Source organism: Vidua macroura, chromosome 4 (genome assembly GCF_024509145.1).
Source record: "Vidua macroura isolate BioBank_ID:100142 chromosome 4, ASM2450914v1, whole genome shotgun sequence".
NCBI lineage: Eukaryota > Metazoa > Chordata > Aves > Passeriformes > Viduidae > Vidua > Vidua macroura.
Genome location: NC_071574.1, coordinates 21085604 through 21105348, shown reverse-complemented (window position 1 = coordinate 21105348; position 19745 = coordinate 21085604). Strand labels below are relative to the sequence as shown.

The 19745-nt window shown below is 36.2% G+C and overlaps 1 protein-coding gene across 3 annotated transcripts in view; it reads right to left on the bottom strand.

The window, feature by feature from the left end:
* CCSER1 (coiled-coil serine rich protein 1) overlaps nucleotides 1–19745 on the bottom strand; it is a 607763-nt gene that overhangs the window by 74651 nt on the left and 513367 nt on the right. Inside the window, exons 10-11 of one of the 3 annotated variants that reach the window (XM_053976374.1) lie at nucleotides 11634–11681; nucleotides 8627–8699 (exon numbers count right to left, since the gene is read on the bottom strand). The exons of the other annotated variants lie outside the window; for them this stretch is intronic. Of the exons in view, the coding sequence (XP_053832349.1) occupies nucleotides 11673–11681 (9 nt within the window). The 3' untranslated portion in view covers nucleotides 8627–8699; nucleotides 11634–11672. Of the gene's footprint in view, nucleotides 1–8626; nucleotides 8700–11633; nucleotides 11682–19745 lie in introns of those variants that run through there. 3 annotated transcript variants of the gene reach the window in all.

Below are 19745 nucleotides of genomic sequence, written 5' to 3'. Positions count from 1 at the left end.
TATTTGATGTGGAGAAAACAATGTTCTCTTGGGCTGATGGTAAGGGGTGAAGACAAGGCCAGCCACCCTCCTCAGAGAGGTTCCATGTGAGCCTCTTCTCATTTGCCACCATCTCTGCCCAATGGGTGCCATTGGTGTGCATCAAACACCTCCCTGAATGTCACACAAGCTTTGCTACCTCTCAGGTGACCCCATTTCAACTCCAGGCCCCCATCACTGCTGCATGGTAGGCCCTGGGCTACACAAACAGATGTGGTAGATCTACATGCACTCTTAAATCTATTGGGAAATAAAGGAGTAGTTCAAGTAACTGCATTAAAAAACACTTTACAAGTCATCACTTTGCAGAATGGCAGTACATGCACTGTAGCTTTAGATCAATATAAGATACAACTTCATTTAACCCAGAAGAGACACCAACATGTAGTAATTGTGACAACAATAACAAATGTGTACCTGAGAAGTGTTGCAAAGATGTGACAAAGATCTTCCAGGCAAATATAAGTTGCCTGGTCTATCACAGACTGCAGACCAGTCAACAGCAGCAAAATATCTTTAGAGCAAGAACTTTAATGACACAAAAATAACCAAAAACTTTCACAAGCTCAGTTCCAGTCCCAAAATACTCAGATGAAGCATGATTGCTGTTGTGGCTCTAATTTCCTATCAGAAAATTGCCTAACCTGAAGACTGAATGGCATGATATAAACTTAGGCAAAAAAATAATAGGGTTTTCATTCTTATAGAATCCAAGTACCCAGTGATAAATAAAGTTGTTAATGAGAAAATTTGTTATAAAATACAGAAATTCGAAAATCCAAATAATTGCAGATTAAAAAAAGCACACTCCAACCACATTCTTACAATATCACATCTCTCAACAATAACAATAACAACAAAATCTATACAGATAAATGAAACATTGAACCCAGTAGATAAGAGAACTTGCCGGTCTACATTGTGGCCACGCACTTCTCACTCAAAGTAGTTGCAAAAGCATGGGAATATCAAGAAGGGGAAAAGAAACATTCTTACTAATGAACAGTAAAATTATTAAATTCCAGAAGGAAATAGCAAATACTATCTTTATCAATATGCAACTGGAATCTACAGAAATGTTGATTTATAATTAACTCAATTTATTTAGGAAAAAAAAAATCGGGTAACTTTTTTTAGTATTTCTGAGTATGAAAAAGACACCTTCTTCAGGGTTCCAGCAACAGGAATAAATGTGCAGTAAATCAATGCACAACATCTCAAAATTAGAAAATTTGTAATCACACCCAAATTTGCCTGTTCTGGACACTTACAGATGGATGGTATACAGCATATTTAAAATTTAGGAGTTTCAGGAGCTTGTTTAAGTGAAATGACACAGCTCCAGGAAGACAGAGGCTTTCTTTCAGCAGAACAGAAGTCCACTCCCTGTATGCAGTGACAAAACTGCAGAATTTCCCTGACTGAACAACTACATAACATCATACTATACCAACCATATCACTAATAGTTAAAGAACAGATAAATTATTCCTTTTTTTTACTGTACATCAGAACCAGAGTTCTTAAAAATGTAAAAATCAAAGACTATAACTCATACTGGGCATACTAATTCATATTGCACTTGAAGGCACTTCCAGGCCTTACAGCAGAACTAAAACACAACTCTCCAAGCTGTTTCACAAAAGGAGCTTGATATCCTCTCTCCTTCATTTTTAAGTGTGACAGCGCTGCACAGCTCTGCAGAGGTTAAGTGAACTAGAGACTAAAATTCTGCAAACCCTTCTTGAGCAAAAAGCTATGCTGCAGCTACAGCTTAACTGTGATGAGGTAAGGAAAATTTTTTGGTGACACAGGACTTTTCACTTACGCTCTTACTTCTGACAAACGCCGAGTGTATAAATAGTAAATAAATCACAGTCTCTATTATTTATCGTGCAGCAACCTGAAACTTCCTTCTGACGTCTACAGAAAAGTAACTAAAATATTCACAAGTGTCCTAGTTTTCAATATTCACTACAATTGTAGTGAATAACTACAACTGCAGCCAAGCTCTGCTGGTTTCACACAGAAGCCTTAGCAAGGCAGGATAAGAACCAGGGTGCTCTCCACAAAGGCACCGCTGCCCAGCTGTTTTCCAGTTCCTCTGGTTTCACCAGATAGCGTGACACTGTCATTGGGCTAAGCAAAACTAGGAAGCCCTACCAACTTTTTCTTACTTCTGCATAGAGCAGAAAACCAATTAACCTTCCCAACTTGTGTGTGAGGGGAAAGAGAATTCTGCTAAGCAGGAAAGAGACTCTGTTACTGAAATATAAAGTAAATATAGAAGCTTGAAGACAATAAAGTTAAGGCTACAAATGTGCCTACCAATGTTGAATGGTTCAGTAAATGCCTACAAGATACACTAGTGAAATTAATATGAAAAAAATTATGTTATCAGTGTCAAAACAAATTGCTACTTAGATGAAATTAAGTGAAAAATTCAGAGAACATATTCTTCAGATTTATAGGAAAGACTCATTAAAAAGTTGTGAAGAACATGTCAAATTTAATGACAAATTACATTAAAATACTGAAAATACAATGTTAGTGGGTTTTAAGAAAAGAAACTATCACTGGGTTAAAACTGAGAACTGCATGTTCCTTTTACAGGTCCTCTGAGTAGTGGCTCAGACTACTATTTCTCAGGTGGGAGGACAGATCCAGTTTGTATTATTAGTACTATTACCACTGTTATTATTATTAAATCAAACCTTGCTTTTACAGATTATCCAATGGTAGCAGAAGAGGCAACACCTCATACATCTGAATAAAAGCAATGTCTTTTATGCTGGCCTTAATGGCACTTAAGGCCTGAACTCACATAAGTTCTTCCAGACAAAACTGACCTTTCAAGATTTTTTGAGCCAGAGTGAGTTTATACTGGACTGGCACTTCATTTGCTACGGCTGTGACATTTTTGATTTGCGTACTTAGAGGTCTACTAACACTGTTACAGTTCATCTGTTGAGAAGTCCACGGTCTGGGTTCTGCTTGGGCAGGAACATTTAGGCTCAGGCATCATTCACTTTACAAAAGGAAATTTTTCTTAACTGGTCACTGCTGCCCCCAAAACAACCAAGTTGGTAAACTGTCTTCCATAGACAAGGAACTGCAAATGAAGAATGATTCATCATTCAGCTCCCCTCAAAGGATTTAGTGTGATGAGACATGTAGAGGCACTGATAGACCGTGAATGGAGTGTGGGCTGAACTAATTGAGTAGTATCGATCCACCAGTGCCAGTGAGATTATCATGAGCACCTGAAGTCCTCACAATATGGAAGAATTGAGAACAAGTGAGTGAATTGGGAAAAAATTCATCCCTCCAACTAACTCTCAACTGCATTTAGCAACCCTGTTACAGTAGTACTTAACACACATGCTGCATAGCCTGATTTATCTTCGGAGCCTCAAAAATATTAGCTAATTAATCTTTCACCATTGTAGTTTCACTCCACAGCACATCTTAATTTTTCTTTATAATTGAAGCTAAAGATTTAAACTGGCACAAAATTGTGCACTATTTTGAAGGAAAATGCTCCATGACCTCATCCTACTTAATTTGTCACAGCTAAAAACTTTAAAAAAAGAGGAGAAAAAAAAATGCCTATTTATAGAATGAACTGCAATAATTTTTCTGATTACTATTTAAAATGAAATACATGTGACAGTCATAGCAGTTAGTAATTCTGTTTTACTGGAAGTTTAATGAGGGATTTGTAGTTGAAGTTAGTACTTTTGCATTGCAGCTGGCTGAAGTGCTAAAATGTCAAGTACTAACTGATTACTGTTTAATTACAGACCCATAAACAACTTTATATGGCTACAGAATTATTCCCCTAGGTCCTCACAGTGTTACCATCAAGACTAATTTTGAATAGGTGCTTAACTCGTGCATATATTTGACATAAAGTTTTCTTGTTGGACATCTTGGCATTTGCACTGTTTTAAAATCTGGATGAGACTTTCCCAGGTATCTTTGCAACAAAAAGTTTCGTCTCTTGCTTCTGGAAATAATTTATTAATTTATTCTTGCTCCTCAACCTTACTTGCTATTGAAGCTGAAAACTGCATCAAGAGATATGGCAGTTTTGTGAAAACATAAATGTTAGCTCAAGACAAGAAAAAAGCCCAATTCACTGCAACTCAGTAGCGAAGGGGTAGAAAATTTAGTGTGTGTGCTCAGTATGTCACTTCTTAGTCAGAGCATTCAGAAACACACCAGAGAGTATATAATTATTTATAAAATTATTTATTCCTCTGAGGGTGAGAAACCCTTCTGAGCTCTTCTGCAATCATACATGACTCCCATGCCTTTTACAATGCAGCAAATGGGCAGAGCAAAGTTTGAACTGTGCACAGTTACGACTCTTCCCTCCAGCTCCTTTAACAGAGGAAAGAAACAAGTAGAAAGAGCCAAAAGTGAGAGCAGGGCATGAGAAATGTGTCTTTAACTAACGATAGGGAAAAAGGTAGATAGTTGTTTCCAATGGATTGATTTTGGAACTATCTTATGAAATTTTTGCCTTCAGCTTTAGATTATCTGACTTCATGAAATATCTAAACAACAACACAGACAAGCACAAGTGCATTTGGATCAGAATTCATAGAGGATTATTGTGTCATCAAGCTCTGCAAATCCAAACTGCCCCCAAGAACACAAAAACCAGATTTTAATAATAAAATATTTTATTACTCACACATGTTTTAATAAAATTTTAAGTTAGCAATACAATTGATATGACTTCTACTAGTATATTAGCATTTTTCTTAAATTGCATCATTAATTTAAGTATAAAATGACATGCTGCAGTGCATCAGTCATTAAGGACACTTCTTCACCTGTTTTACACTGATTCTGTTTATTACCACATCTGCTATTTATTTCTTAATGTCTTATTAAACAGCTATCTCAATACCTAACTATATCACACACTTTTTACACCACCACACTGTGAGGTCAATTAAAGTTTTTGTTAAAATTACACAAGAATAGAGTATATTATTTCCTTGGTGAGTATTTTAAAAGCCAGCCTCAGGTTTGTTTGATTATTTTGTAGTTTATGCAAATAAGCCATTAAGCTCCCAAGGAAAATTCCACATTTCCCAACACATTTTCTACTCATTTTTCTAATCTGAAAGTGTAAACCTAGTTTGAGAAGCATACAGCTTCAGCACCACTGCTGTGCATAATGCATTTCCTTTACAGCAAAAGTGATTCTTAACCTTTTTTTTAAGAAATAACCTATTGTAGTTTTTGTGCATTACATTTTTGTTTGTATCTCAGCATATTTTGCTTCACATAAAAAAATTCTTTCACTGCTCTTATAAGAGCTTAATAGATATTCTAAAAAACTTGACCAACTGGACAGCCTAAAAAATGTTGACTATTTGAAACTCCTAGCCATTTCCATTGCGTTCTCTACTGCTGACTGTCCTATAAACCTACAGCTTTTACCACAAAATTGCAGTTCCATGAATCTTTATACCATTATGTTTGCCCCTCTTTTCTGCTTCTTTCCAAAAACTGCATTACAACTCTGATAAGAGGAAACAAACCTACAACTGGTCTTAACTACCAAGCCCAGCAAGACAGATTTGCACAGGGTTGTAGCACTGGCAGCTGCAGTGCTGTCATGACACTCTTATTTCCATCTTATTTAGCATGTTTTTATCTTGGCCCCTTGGCTGAACTCTCATTTAGACCTAAATCACATACCTCCATGGTGCTTTGCACAATCTTATTCTAAGTTGGTATAAACATACTAAAGGAATGCTTCTTCTTCCCCTCTCAGAATACGTTAAAATCACATTGGTTTTGTGACTGACAATGAAGCTGCTTAAACAAGTTTCCCATCTGTGTGTCCCGTGATTGCTCATTCCTGTCTTCAGGAGTGTCAAAATCTCTCTCTACCTGAGCTGTGCTGTTATAATTTATGGCACAGCTGATCAGTAAACTAAATCCCTAATTTGCTATTGATTAAAAATAAACTTGAAATTTATTTAAAAGTTAACCCATTCAATTTGTGCTGTTTCTGTGAAATGGAAAACAGACATGAAAAATGATCCAGAAACCATTGCTTTGGCATGTTTGACAGTGTGACAGAATTTTTTTAATATCAAAATGAGTAAGCTTCTGGCTGCCACTTTCTACTATGGCCACTGATAAATGAGTGACTATCATTTACCTTTACTTACATCTTCACTTGAAAGGTTTCATACAGATAATAACTCATATTTAAAATTTTCCACATTGGTCAGAGAATGCAGAGGAGCATTACTGCCAACAATAAGCTATTCAGCTGTAGGCTTTTCAAAGATAACTTGTACAGCTGCTTAAATGCCATACTTCTCTTCCTAGAAGTAGAAATGTGAAATTCTTGGTTTTGTTCATTTGAACTGGAAACATATAAAAACAACCTGAAAGCATACCATTTTCATAGATGATACTATTATCACAAGTTTAGATTGCATTCTGAGTTTCGCTCTGTTATGTGAATGCTTTAATTTACCCTGACCATAATTTCTGTGCCTCTAACATTTGGAATAAAATATGCACTTGTGAGATTGAGTGCTTTATTTTTCTCCTCTACTTCACAACTTCTGCAATTTTTTCATCCTGCTCACAGAGATTTTCCTGACAGTGGCTAATAAATCATTGTCCCTTAAACATACTATGAGGTTTCCATAAAGCTGGAGCTTCCTAAATTAGTATATAAATACACATATTATCTTTATGCTGCTGACTCAGGACTGCAACATTTGCACCTATTAGGGGACCCTAGGGCATGGCATCCTCCCTGGCAAGGAGGCCCCATCAGATCTCGGAGAGAAAGGCAGAAGCTTCTCACTCTTGGTGCAAAAGGGGAAGGCAGGCACTTAGGGGGTAATTTTTAACACAGTATTGTTTTCATCCCCTCCTCAGCTGCATGGCCAAAGTAATTTATCTATAAGGTCCTTCTAAGAGGCCGCCACGGCGGCAGAGGACCACGGAGAGCAGAGTACTCACTGCTTATCCTAATGATGCTGTGCCACTGTAGAAGGGGAGATTTATGGCCTCAGAAAGAACACAACTAGTAAAGAGCATAACTGAAGATCTTTGAGGTAAGGGCACTTAGTAGACATTACTCCTAAACTGACATCACAAAGAACAGCAACTGACTAAAACAAGAAACCATGTTTAAGGTGAGGCTGCCACCACTGTTGCATGCAAAAAAGGAGAGAAGAACTGGAAGGGGAAAGGGAGAAAAAGTTCAATAACAGGTTGAAATCTTGGTTCTACCTAAAATAACCATTAAATTACCTATAACTGATTTAGTAACAACTTTCTTTTTGCTCCTCATGCTTTCAATTTCCTTGCATCCTACGCAGGTCAGCTTGATTACAACAACTTCTCCATCATGGTTGCTCTCTGTCTTACTCCTCAGTTAGCCTCTGTATTTTTCCCAACCATTATTATGGTTGACTGCATTGTACTGTTACATCTCTCACCCATTTCTCACCAACTTGCTGTTTATTTGAAAAAAGTGCTATACCTCTGAGCAGAGATATGTCTCTGTTACATTATTTCTATATGGGGTGTTTATGTGTAAGTGATGAAAATGAGAAGGCTTGCCTAGACAAGGTAGCAGAAGCACATATTTTCCTGGGTGAAGTATCTGAAACAAAAAATAAATAAATTACGCTTAAGAAATGAAACAAAAGAAACAAAAGTAAGAGTGAATTGCTATTTCGGAAAGCCCTAAATATAGACAGTTTCAAAGGCTCCTCAGCACCATAAGAAAATTCTGAGTGATGAAAATAGGAGAAGGGAGTACGCTTTCCTGAACTTTTTATTCATATTAATCCTGCCTAAAGTCCCTCGTGCCCTTCTTCGGTAAGGTCTGAAATTACAAGCCACAAACACCTGTGACAGTATTTTATCTTAAAATGTCAATTATTACTGGAAGTCAGAACGTCCTGCTAAGAAGCAGGAGGCCTGGGGCCTTGGACACAGATATCCTTGCCCACACTTTAGGCTTCCTGCGGTGCCATGCATGTGGATCCGTTCTCCTCCAGTGAACAAAAATCTCAGTGGCTAATTAGCAGTGTGCATAAATAACTTCTGTGGGAGAGACACATTTTGGAAGCAGTAATTGGCACGCTATCTAGCTCTGATTTGCAGTTATATTGCATGACCAACATACGGCTGGAAAGAAGAAATCATTCATTGCCTCAGCCTACTGTACTATCTACTTAAGTAGCTTAGATGAGCGCAAGTGGAAATAAAGTGATTATTCCAATTATCAAAGGCTCAGAGGAATACACTGAGCCATGAGAAATTCAACCTCACTTAATAAACCGCTTAAAATTAGCAATGAAAAACAGCAGGAGTCAAAAGCAGTGTGAAGTTCAGCTGATCTAACTGCAGCAGCACAGGACAGCAGCAGATACCAAGCAAACTGGGACACACTCATCTTCCCAGTCTGTGCTGAAAAAAACACCAACTAACATCTCTAAAGGACTCTGGCTAGACTTGAAAACAACAAGAATGACATTAAAATTGAATTTGAATATCATCAATCTATTTAGATTTACTGAAACACGCTGCCCTTTGCTTCCATCCTCTGGCATTTGTCCATTACAGCTGTGTGCCAACATTGAATGGTTTCATTAAAATCTGAAACAAAAGGGACTGATGTTCTGAGTTACAAAAGTTAGTATTTTTAAAAGATAATACTTGTTAATAGAAAATATCTGATCACCATGATTCATTGTCTGCACTTAATTCCATCAAGCATTCATATTCCCAGTGCATTTCAAATATACCCACAAGCACATTTTCAGAAAAAAATAATAGTATTTTCTTTATAAAATAAAATTACAGATAGATTTGATTTCTTGCTTTTTTACAAAATTATAACAGTGTAGAATTCCAGCTGCTTCATGAGTTGAACTACAGAGATTTCCTTTAACTTGAGTCTTTGGGAGCATGGAGTTTTTTTCAGTTTTTAATATGTTCTGCATAAAACCAAAACAGACTCAGAAGAAAATCCTCCAGCAGATTTTTAATGATCTGGGTGAAAAAATACTTTGAAATCTCACAATTTCATCTCAGAATAACACTTGGATATAACCTGAAATATCAATTATTAATTGTCTAATGTAAAAGCACTGTACTAATTACATGGCAATTCCATACTACACTTATTATATGTCTTAGAAACTAAATTAAAAATGATAAAAAATATAAGTATTTAAATGCCAATAGCCACAGACATACAATCTCACTGTGGTAGTTCAAATTGCCAAGATGTGGGAAAAAAAAAAAGGTTTTGCCAGTGAAAATACACAGAACAGAAAGTTCAGTAGCACAGGACAAGAGGCCGGATAGAAATAGTACTCCTTGCTTAGCTTCATTTAGTACTGATTACATCTAAAAAGTGCTAGCCCAACCTGTGCTGGAATTATATGATCTTCAAATACCAAAAGAGGTGCTTGAACTTCAGGAGTGATCTTGAGATTGCAAAACCTTAGTAGAAGTAGAATATTTCTATTTGCAAACAGATTGAAGTCTTATTTTAAGCATGAGAGGTATACTGTGTGCTTCTTTGACCCAAAAGTACTGTTTATAATGTGGAACTGCCTCTACTAATCTGAGTCCAGAAATGCTGCAAAATGACCAAGCCCACCAGTGGGATTAGACTCAGTTATATAACTATTCATCCATCTATTACATATATCTCTAATTATCTCAATGTTTCCAGTTATTCCTTTTCTGGGAAGCTCACTGTTGAAACAAATATATTTTTAATTATTTTAAGTTGAATTTGTCCTTTTGCATTTAGTGATTCTACAGCAGGTACCATAACAATGCCATTACTTCACGTGATTAGAACAACTGAACCACAATCCTTATCCCTTGGCTTAATTGTGCCAATTAATAGATAATTTTACATCCCACATATTTTGCCTTACTAATAAGTAAGGAAAATCCATTTAAGTAATGTAATTATGCAACACATGTTGGAACACAACAAGGGAGCAACAATAGTTCATTTAGATTTGACCTTGCAACAATGCACCTTGCAGTTTGCATGCTACAAAGCTGCAGCTTGCAGCTGTTTATAACTGCATCCTGTTTATACCCAAAAACATCCTGAATACGTCCAGCCTCTCAATGAGGTACTGAGATGGATCTTAGCAGCTCTAAGTGCTGTTATCATTCAATACAAGAAAAAGTTGTACATCTAAATCCAGCTATTTCATAGTATTACTTTAAAAAGAAGTACTTGCCACTTCCTGTTTCCAAATTTATTACAATTTACCTAATTTATTACCATTTTACAGTCTGAAGTTGAAGGGACAGATAAAATAACTAGTGTTCTACTGAAAGAGGAACTGATATGGTAAGTTAAATATATTCAAATGGGGAAAAGATTATGCTGTTGCAGAGACACTGGATATCAGAATGGAAAACGTGAGATATAACTAAAAAGCCTAGTCACTGTGTAATTTTCAAACCTTTTTTTTCCTCATTCAGAAAAAGTTATACCTCTAGGTACATTGCAGCTTAGAGAGCCATAATGACTGCAAGTTGATCCAAAATAAATATTAAATTGAAAGGACTGGCATTAGAAATGGTGTATGAGATGTGTCACATCAGATGCAACTGGGTTACAATCATTTTTACCTGCTTTGAATTTGGTAATTTTCATTCAGAAAGAATACTTGTTCCTTTTTATTTCTTCTAAGAAGAATGTTTTGAAAGACATGATTCATGTTCCACATGTCTAGGTATAATAAATGTGCATAAGCTCATGAACTAACAATAATTATATTAATTTTAATCCCTGAAAAACCTGTTGTAAGACACGGTTTTCCACTATTGCTAAAAACAGTTTCTTGCAACAGCTCTTTAATGATATTTTCTTCTGCCAAGTGCAAAAGTAATCAAGCTACAAGCCAGTGATGTTCAGAAACATCATTAAAAGTTATAAAAATTTGCATGTAAATAAGCACCTTCAGGATCTTACTACTTTCTCAAAAAAATCATCTAGCCATGTAGCAACCTGCAAATAACATGTTTCCAAAGGCCACATAAACACTGAAGAATGACAGTTTAGATACAAAACTAATAATAAAACTAGAATAATAAGCATTGACAAAAGTACTAATTTATCCATCTGTATTTACCATTACAGAAATGAAAACTATAGCTGAGTATCAGGCTTTTAACATAAACCATTCACAATCAGAATAAAACATAACTGAACAATGCAGCTCAAGGATTTTACAAAAATGGAACTTCATAGCATTTATTAATCCATTAAAAAGACTACAGGTTCCAGGCCATAACCTGTGTACAACCAAAAATCCAGATAGTACTGCTTTTAAGCCCTTAAGAAAGACAGTACATCTTTGATCCAGAAAATGAAACTTTTTTTTTTAAAGACATTGATTTTAAAAATCACTTTCGTGCAGCAATGTTATTTCATACTGAATGGGAAAGGAAAAGAGGAAGAAAAGAAGCTGACATAGGAGAAATTTGCTATCACAACACTGAATAGGTTTGAGAACACACAAACATGTTTTTTGACGTGTGACACTGTACCTCGTGATGTGGGAAGTTGCCTTCACACGGTGGTAACGATTACACAGACTGCAATCAAGAATGCAATGCGTGACAATGGATGGATGGAAGGTAAAAGAAAGAAAAAAAGAGAGAAGGAATGAGAATGGTATTCAAACACATATAAAAAAATGAACAACTAGAAAACTTCACGGACATACTGAAGTACTCCCTTCAACTCACTTCAGATCTCTAAACGAAACTGATAATCTTTACAGATCTCACCTTGATTTTTGCTTATGTTCTGCTCGTAGCTGCAGTAAAGAAAGACTGGTCCTCTCTGAGTGCAAAATTTCCAATATTATTAGAGTATTACAGACTGGAAACTAGTCCCACCACTGTCACCAGAGTGCAACTGGGTTTTTGTTGTTGAGCACCTTGACCTTATGTGTTACTTTAGGTTACAAACACAATGGAGTGAGGTGTTTAACACCTTTTCAACCACAGGGGAAAAAACTTGGTTACATTAACAAAAGAAGACTGTTTCTTCTGGTTTTTATATATCCACAAGAAGAAATAAATGGAGGGTTAGAGAAGTATAGACCACACCAAGCTCTGACTCTCTGGTTCAGCAGGGTACCCAAGGGGAGTTAAACAACGTGGTGTGATCCACCTGCTTTCAGAAAGCCCAGTCCAGGCACTCTTTGACTTTTTGCAAATTTGGTTCCCCATAATATTTTTAGGTGCTGAAACACTGCTTAGGAGGTTCCTGTTGTCTGTTCCTTCACTGACATGCTTAGGCTGAAAAAGGCCATCATGTAACAGAAGGGAAGGGATGTGCTGTGGTTTCAGGAGGCACGGATGGATGACAGCAAAGGGAGTGGACCTTTTTAACCTCTGTTGGAAACAAAGCAAGGCAACATTAAGCAGCAGCAACTGCTTATAACTCCTATATTCAGCCTTTCAAGTGATACATGACCACAAAAATAAAGATAACCTTAGACTCACCTGTCATTTATATCTAGTGTTTTAATTACCTAAAATCGGAATTACAAATTTTCTCATACATTTTCTCTATTGGTCCACTAATGGAATAGATTCTATTGCAAGATGTAATCACTGCTGAAAGCTATTCACAGAAAGAGACACAAAAAATTACTACAGAAAAATCTGCTGATGTTACTGACTGTATTTTTGGGGGTTTTTCTTTCTGTAACAGTAAATAGCCAGATTACTGACTGTGGGAGAAGGAAAGGGTTGCAGATTTAACTGCAATGCCCTCTTACGCATAGGCAGGGCTCTGTATTGAAGGAGCTGAGGGACTGCATTTCTGGATTCACCATTAGAAATAAGAAATACAGCTATAAGGACTAGGCTAACATTATGCTTGTGTTTTTTTTTTTTTTTCCAATTAGGATACAGGTTCACGAGAAATTAAAGATTTTAGTATTACCTGGATTGCTTAAACTCTGAATCTTTTGAATAATCTCTCATTCTGACCATATCAATTTATTAGAGGAAAATGGTAACTATATCTAATAAGAATTTGCTAATACTTGTACAAAAAGTGAAAATTTATTCAATTGGAACTTTTTTTTGCCAATATTATCTGTATGTCCTCTGCTAATATACGTTATTGTAAGTGTACACTAAACACATTGTATATATGATATATTTTGTGTGTACACAGATTATGTTCATTTTCTGAAAAATACCTAACCATGACAATTTGGAAATAAATGGACAACCTAGGACATGAGGCTTCTAAGATGACATGCAAAAAACCAATTAATTAATTATAAACAAGTAAACAATGCTATTTACTAAGAACTGAGTTTGCATTCACCTTATGCATTCTTTTTTTCCTTGGAAACTTCAAGTGCTCTTAGGGGTTTTGGTTTATATATTTGACAAGTGTAATTTGAAAAGCATGACAAATTAATAAAACTAAGAAATCAAATACAACTAAAGCAACCATATAATGATGAAAAATAGCACATTTTTTTTCTGTTATTCAGTTGATTTACCTGAGAAATCATTAATACTATGCTTAAATTAATTTAAATTACCTTATAAATCAGCAATAATTAGATTATAGACTGAAATCCCATGTTTCAAACCAAAATTGCTACATATCATGGAGCTAGCTGAGGGTTCAAAGTGAAATGTTGGAATCACAGCAGGCTGATTCTTTTATGCTACCATTCTCCTTAGCACACCATCACAGCTTTCAATTACTGAGAAAATACATCTAAAAATAAACCACAGAACTAAAACGCAAAAAGTTATGTTTGAAAGTCACATATAAATCAAAGAAGTGAAAGCCATTGTAATAACATATGAAGTTCAAGGCACCAGGATGAAACAGCAGTTGAATCCACTGACGCAGGCAGCAAAGGCATCGTGTTATCCCACCTCTTCCTAATATTTTCATTAAAACTGGGAAACATTCCAGTAGTTTCAAATAGAGACTTTGCTAAAATTTTGATGGTAGGTCAGCAAAGCCATGGTTAACTGATAGAGGTTAAACACCTTCTACTACTAATTGGATACCATTAAGATCAAAAGGAAGACCCAAAACAAATGGTTTTTAACCAAGTTGCCTGTAACTGAAACTATAAATTATTGTCAGGAAGCCTGCTGAAGATTGATAACAGAGGTGATCCCATGCCATGAATAAAAATAATCCTAAATGCTAAAAACTACCAGAATCAAGGCTCAAATTCAAACTGCTGAATGAATGCAAGTGGTCCTGCTGAAGCCACCCAAAGCTCTGCCTCAGCTCACTCAGCTACCTCAACCACTGGGCTTCATTCCTGCAATTCTACATGCAAACCCATTGTCATCTAAATATTCGTCCCAGGCTTTTGTTCCCACCTTACATTTTAATGCAATTAAATCAAAAGATTAGACTGGGGTATAATACACAGAAATGCCCGCTAATTCTGTCCCACTCCACCCTTTGCATGGAGATCTATCTCATCTCCCCATATGGATATATCAGTACTTTAGAGGCGGTGGGTTTTGTCTGTTGTTGAAATTCACTCAAAGAGATGTTGTGCTGCTTATCACTGAGTGTAGTAGTCCAGAAGAAGACCTGGAAGGCATTTTTTCCTCTTTCCCCACACCTGTTCTCACTGCTGATGTGGGCAGCTCGAAGATTTCAAAGCAAACACTGATATGAAAAGGTAGAAAATCCTAAGGTGGAAAACCCCCTATAACTAAAATAAAAATAAACCAAATCAACCAACCAACCAAACTAAAAACAACCAAAACCCCCAATACCCAGAGGATCAGGGTAGAGCTCCCCAGCAGCAGGATCAACTCCAGGTACAACTGTGGGACATTTCCCCATGCAACTGGCCAACATGGACTGAAAACAGCATAAGACTGCTTTCTCTGAGGGCTGGTTTTTAGGTTTAGGTTAGTTGGTTGGGGTTTTTTTTTGGTTTTTTTGACATCCTTTCAGCTCATTCAGTGCGTCAAGTGGCAATTTCTTTCATTAATTTCTTCTGGGTAAACTCTATACATCCAAATGTTAGTTCCCCTTCCCTTACATAGATTCCCCTGGGTTTGCCCATGGACTTTATTCAGAATCCTTGTTACTACTGTCTCACACTGTGAACTCTTCCCAGCAGAAAACATAAAATCTGACTGCCTCAAAAGTTTTGTTTTCTATTTTGGAAAGAAAATTTGTTCTTGTCTGTATTTTTTTTTTCATGCAATTCCCTTAATGAATATCATCAGTATTACACTTCTTGGTATATCTCTATGTGAAGGGTTCACAATTGTCTTATCTGTGTCTCTTTACTGGGCAAGAAAAATGTTTCTGTCTGGAACCATCCAATAACCACTTGGAAACCTTCCAAAATGAATGTTTATAAATATTTCCTCGATACAAATAGATTTCCTGACACTTTATAATAAAACACCAAGACATAGGTCTAAGTTAATATCTAACATTTGGGAAAACATTTTATATTATCTCTCCAGTGGAGCATGCCTAGTAAGTCTTTTGGCATGAAAGGGAATAGTTACAATTAATTATTCCTATGATGGTTAACCAGCACGCAAGTAGTGCACATTTAATCTTTCATCAACAAATTTTATACGGCACTATGAGAGACACAGAGAGGGATTTATAGGAAGACTGGGAAAAAACCTCACTTTAGTAAATTTTCATGGGGGTTAACTCCACATCTAGCAACAGCGAGGAAATTGGAGGTTAAGAAAGGAATTTGTGAGTTTGGCCTCGGTGGAAATTTTGAATGCTTGAGAGTGACAGCACACGATTTAACAAGGGCTGGCTCACAAGCATTTGTATTCAACCTTGGAACTGAGAATGAGACTTTTACATTTAATTCTCAAAGCAAGGGATCAAATAGTCCAGTGCAATAACTTCTCACATAAATCACACTCCAGTACCTCACTCTGTAAGTAGATATACTGATTTTAATTAATCAATCCATTTATTTCCAGTCATTCTACTGACTAGAAAAAAAAATTCTCCTTCCCAAACTCACTGACTTCCTACTTTAATTAGCTTTTTTTTCATAGAAGTAGGAGCACTTTGGGACGTTGAGATTCATTATACCCTTCAGCTACACACCGTCTCGTCCTTGGCAAAACACAACAGCAAACCAACTCTCCTACAAAACAAAAGTTGGGTGCCAGGTATTGTCAATAAATGGCAAGAGAAGAATACAAATATTGTCTTCTACACACTATTTTGTCCATAGCCTGGATCGCACATCTTCTGCAAGGCCCTGTTGGAAGCCACAGAGTATCCTGACATTGATGTGCTAAAATCATATCTGAAACTTAGTTTGCTTAACTGCTTTATCAATGTTACTCTGGGGTTTTTTTGGGCAAAGAACAGAGTTCTTTCATTTCCTCTTGAAACATCAAGGCTGCTACCCAAATTCATGGCTGCAGCTATTCACGAGGATGAATTAGTTTTAAACAGACTTTTATAGGGATTTCATTTCATCAGAATTATCCCCTGCACCCCCTTAGCAGTAGTAGATACTTTTCAATTGAAGTATTGTATCACTTCTCATCATATAAAACCTAAACTCGACAGCAGCATAATTGCAAAATGGTATCTAATATTTCATGTTCCACCAACTCAGAGGAGAGACATGTAGAATCATATCTATCACTGGCCCATTCCAAACTGTTACTGTTATAATTCAAAAGGAAAAAAAAAAAGAAGTTGTACCATCAAAAATAAGACTGACTGTAGAAAAGAGGACTAAGAAAATTGCCATTATGATTCCATATGGAGCACAGCATATGCCAAAACCTCCTTACATTGAAAGGGATTCAGATACCATTTCCTGCACAAGCTCAGAATTTACAATGTGGCTAGAGACTCATCAGTGTTAATTAAAGCAAACTCTTTACAATTTTCTGCAATAAAAACATGGGGAAAATAATTAAAGATGCAGTTAGGTATCCTCAATATCCTATGTTAGAGCACTAGTTATAAACTTAATATACTTTGTGTCTTATAGTAAGCTACGCAGGAGGGAAAGGGGAAGCTGGAGGACAACAGACCTCTTCCAGCTTCCATACTGGTGTGGATCTACTGCAGATCTACTTATGAGAAACCTGAACTTTTTTAACAGACTCCAAAAGTTCATCAGAGCTTGTAGACCATTAGTAGACCATGTGTAAATATCTAAAAAGAAACCAACTCTGTACCATAGAAAAATGGTCTCATGTAATGGAAACACATTTTAAAAAATAAAATGGTGGTGGTGAGAATGAAGAGAGCAGAGAAAATATCAAAATTCTTCAATGATTATAGTGGGTACAGGATACTCCAGCACATCAGCCTCAACAAAGGTGTGAACTTCGGAGAGATGACTTCAGTTCAAGCAAGGGACATTCACCTTCTTTGTACGCTCAATGCTTTGAAGAATTGGTCCTTGAGGGATTTTTGTTTGTTTGCTCTACAGAAAAATCCTAATTGGGAGTGAATGACAAACTGGGGGCACGAGGGATCCCAATGGGTGAATTCTGTACATTTAACTTGTACAATGTGTCTAAACATGCAGCTTGCAGCAATTATTTCTTCAGCTCTAGTACAAGTTTTTTCTTTTTTTCTTTTTTTTCAGTGCTAATGAGTTGAGGGGATGTAAATAAAAAGATATTGCCTAGAAATAAAATGTGTCTCTTGTTTTTCTCTGAGGGTACCAAGCAGACAAAAAAAAAAAAAAAAAAAAGAAGAAAAAACCAATCTTGCTCAGAACATTTAGCTTAATTTATGTAATTTCTTCTGGAAAGCTTTCCTATTCCCAGACTTATTAATCTTTGTTATAGATTAAAATCCTACTTATGATTTTTAAGTTACGAAAATTTGTCAGGATTTTTTGATATTGTATTGGTCATTGATCTTGCATTAATCATTTAGAATAAGGATGATTAGGCATAACTTACACAGTTCTACAACTGTATATTAAAAAAAAGAACAACAGTATCAGAAAGAAAAGCATGAGTGGTTTACTGGCAAAAGTGAAAAGATTTCTTTTTGCAGATATCTTCCAGAAGATTATAAACCAGCATAAGACTAAATACTATTATTCAATTGCAAGATGGAAGTGTCATGCATAAATATTTTAAATAATTCTGTAATTGCTGTGACACTTCAATTTACATGCACACACCCCATGTCCTCCTCAGAGGAAGTCAGAACATGACAATCAGTTAAATCTGCCAAACTGCATGGTCTTATGTACTACAGCATGCCCTGCTATTAGCTCAGTTATTTCACTGACCTAGAAAGTCATATTGGGCACCTTAATTTTTTTTTTAACTGAGATATATGCACATACAGATTCTTAGACCTTATCTTTCATGTTTGAGCTTCAAAAAAGGTTATCTGGGTTTGCAAAGTATTTTGAAGGCTAACTAGGATTTCACTTACTGAGTAATAGGTGGCGCATACGTGCACATACAAGTGCAAACACTTTGAAAGATAGTCAAGTTTTTACTTCTAGTTTTCCTACTGAAAATCATCCAAGAATTATGGCAATATGTACACTGTGATTTGTACCATCTTGCTAATTCTTCTGTTCAGCCTCATGGCTAGGCAGAAGAGTTTTCAACATGAAAGTTTCAGAAATTGGCAATGTCCAAGAGTTTGAACTAAATGTCATTTCCATCCTTGATGATGCTGTCAGTTTTATGAGCTGTGGCACACACAGACTATACTGTACACTTAGAGCATGCTCAGCAGTGTTATTTTAAAACCATCACAGATGTACAGCCCCAGCAGGATCTCACATTACAGAAGCCACAGCAACCCTTCCATACAGCTGATCCCTTTGTCCAAGCAGACAGAGCATCACCCAGGAAAACCAACTGTCCAAATCAATAACATTCTTCCATCTAGTAAAGTTCCTAATGTATGCCAGCTCCATGTCTACATTTCAATCTGGAACTTGTAAGATCTTACAAGACTGAGACAATTACTGGATATGCTTTTCATTTCCTGAGTGCACATCCTTAACAAGAGAGAAGCACAGAGGAACACTGCCCCCAGCATGGAAGATGGGTCACTTCACTTGGCATAATGTGACTAATTTGCAGAACAGATCTGGAGAGCTCTGAAGTTCACCACCTTCAGACCAATTTGAACACATTTTCAAGCTCATCCACAATAAAGCCAGCAAAAAAAAAAAAAAAATAAAGTGAGTGGGAATCCATTCTTTGTATTTCCAAGGAGAATTTGCTGTAATCGAGTGCCAAGGGTGACAAATGAATAAAACATGAACTGCTATAATTGAGAAAACATTATGGTAGGATCTTTAGTTAGCATCTTTCACATACATTTTCTTTTTTTTTTTTTTAACTCATGCCATCTTTAAAACAAGTTTTTTGTATATACTCAATTATACATCAAAAAATAATCTTTCTATCTCCTGGTGAGAAAAAATATAATTGTGCATCTATACCAAGCAATAATCCATATGAGAAGCATTCTAACCATCTGAAATGACAATTCCGTTGTGACAAAGTATCTATTTGATGAGAAGGAATAATTATTTTTGAGCATTTTTCCATTTTTTTCCAACCCAAGCAGCTTTCTGTTTTGAACTGGCTTTTTACTTGTGACCAAAAAAAAAATCAACTGTCTTTGCAAGGTTA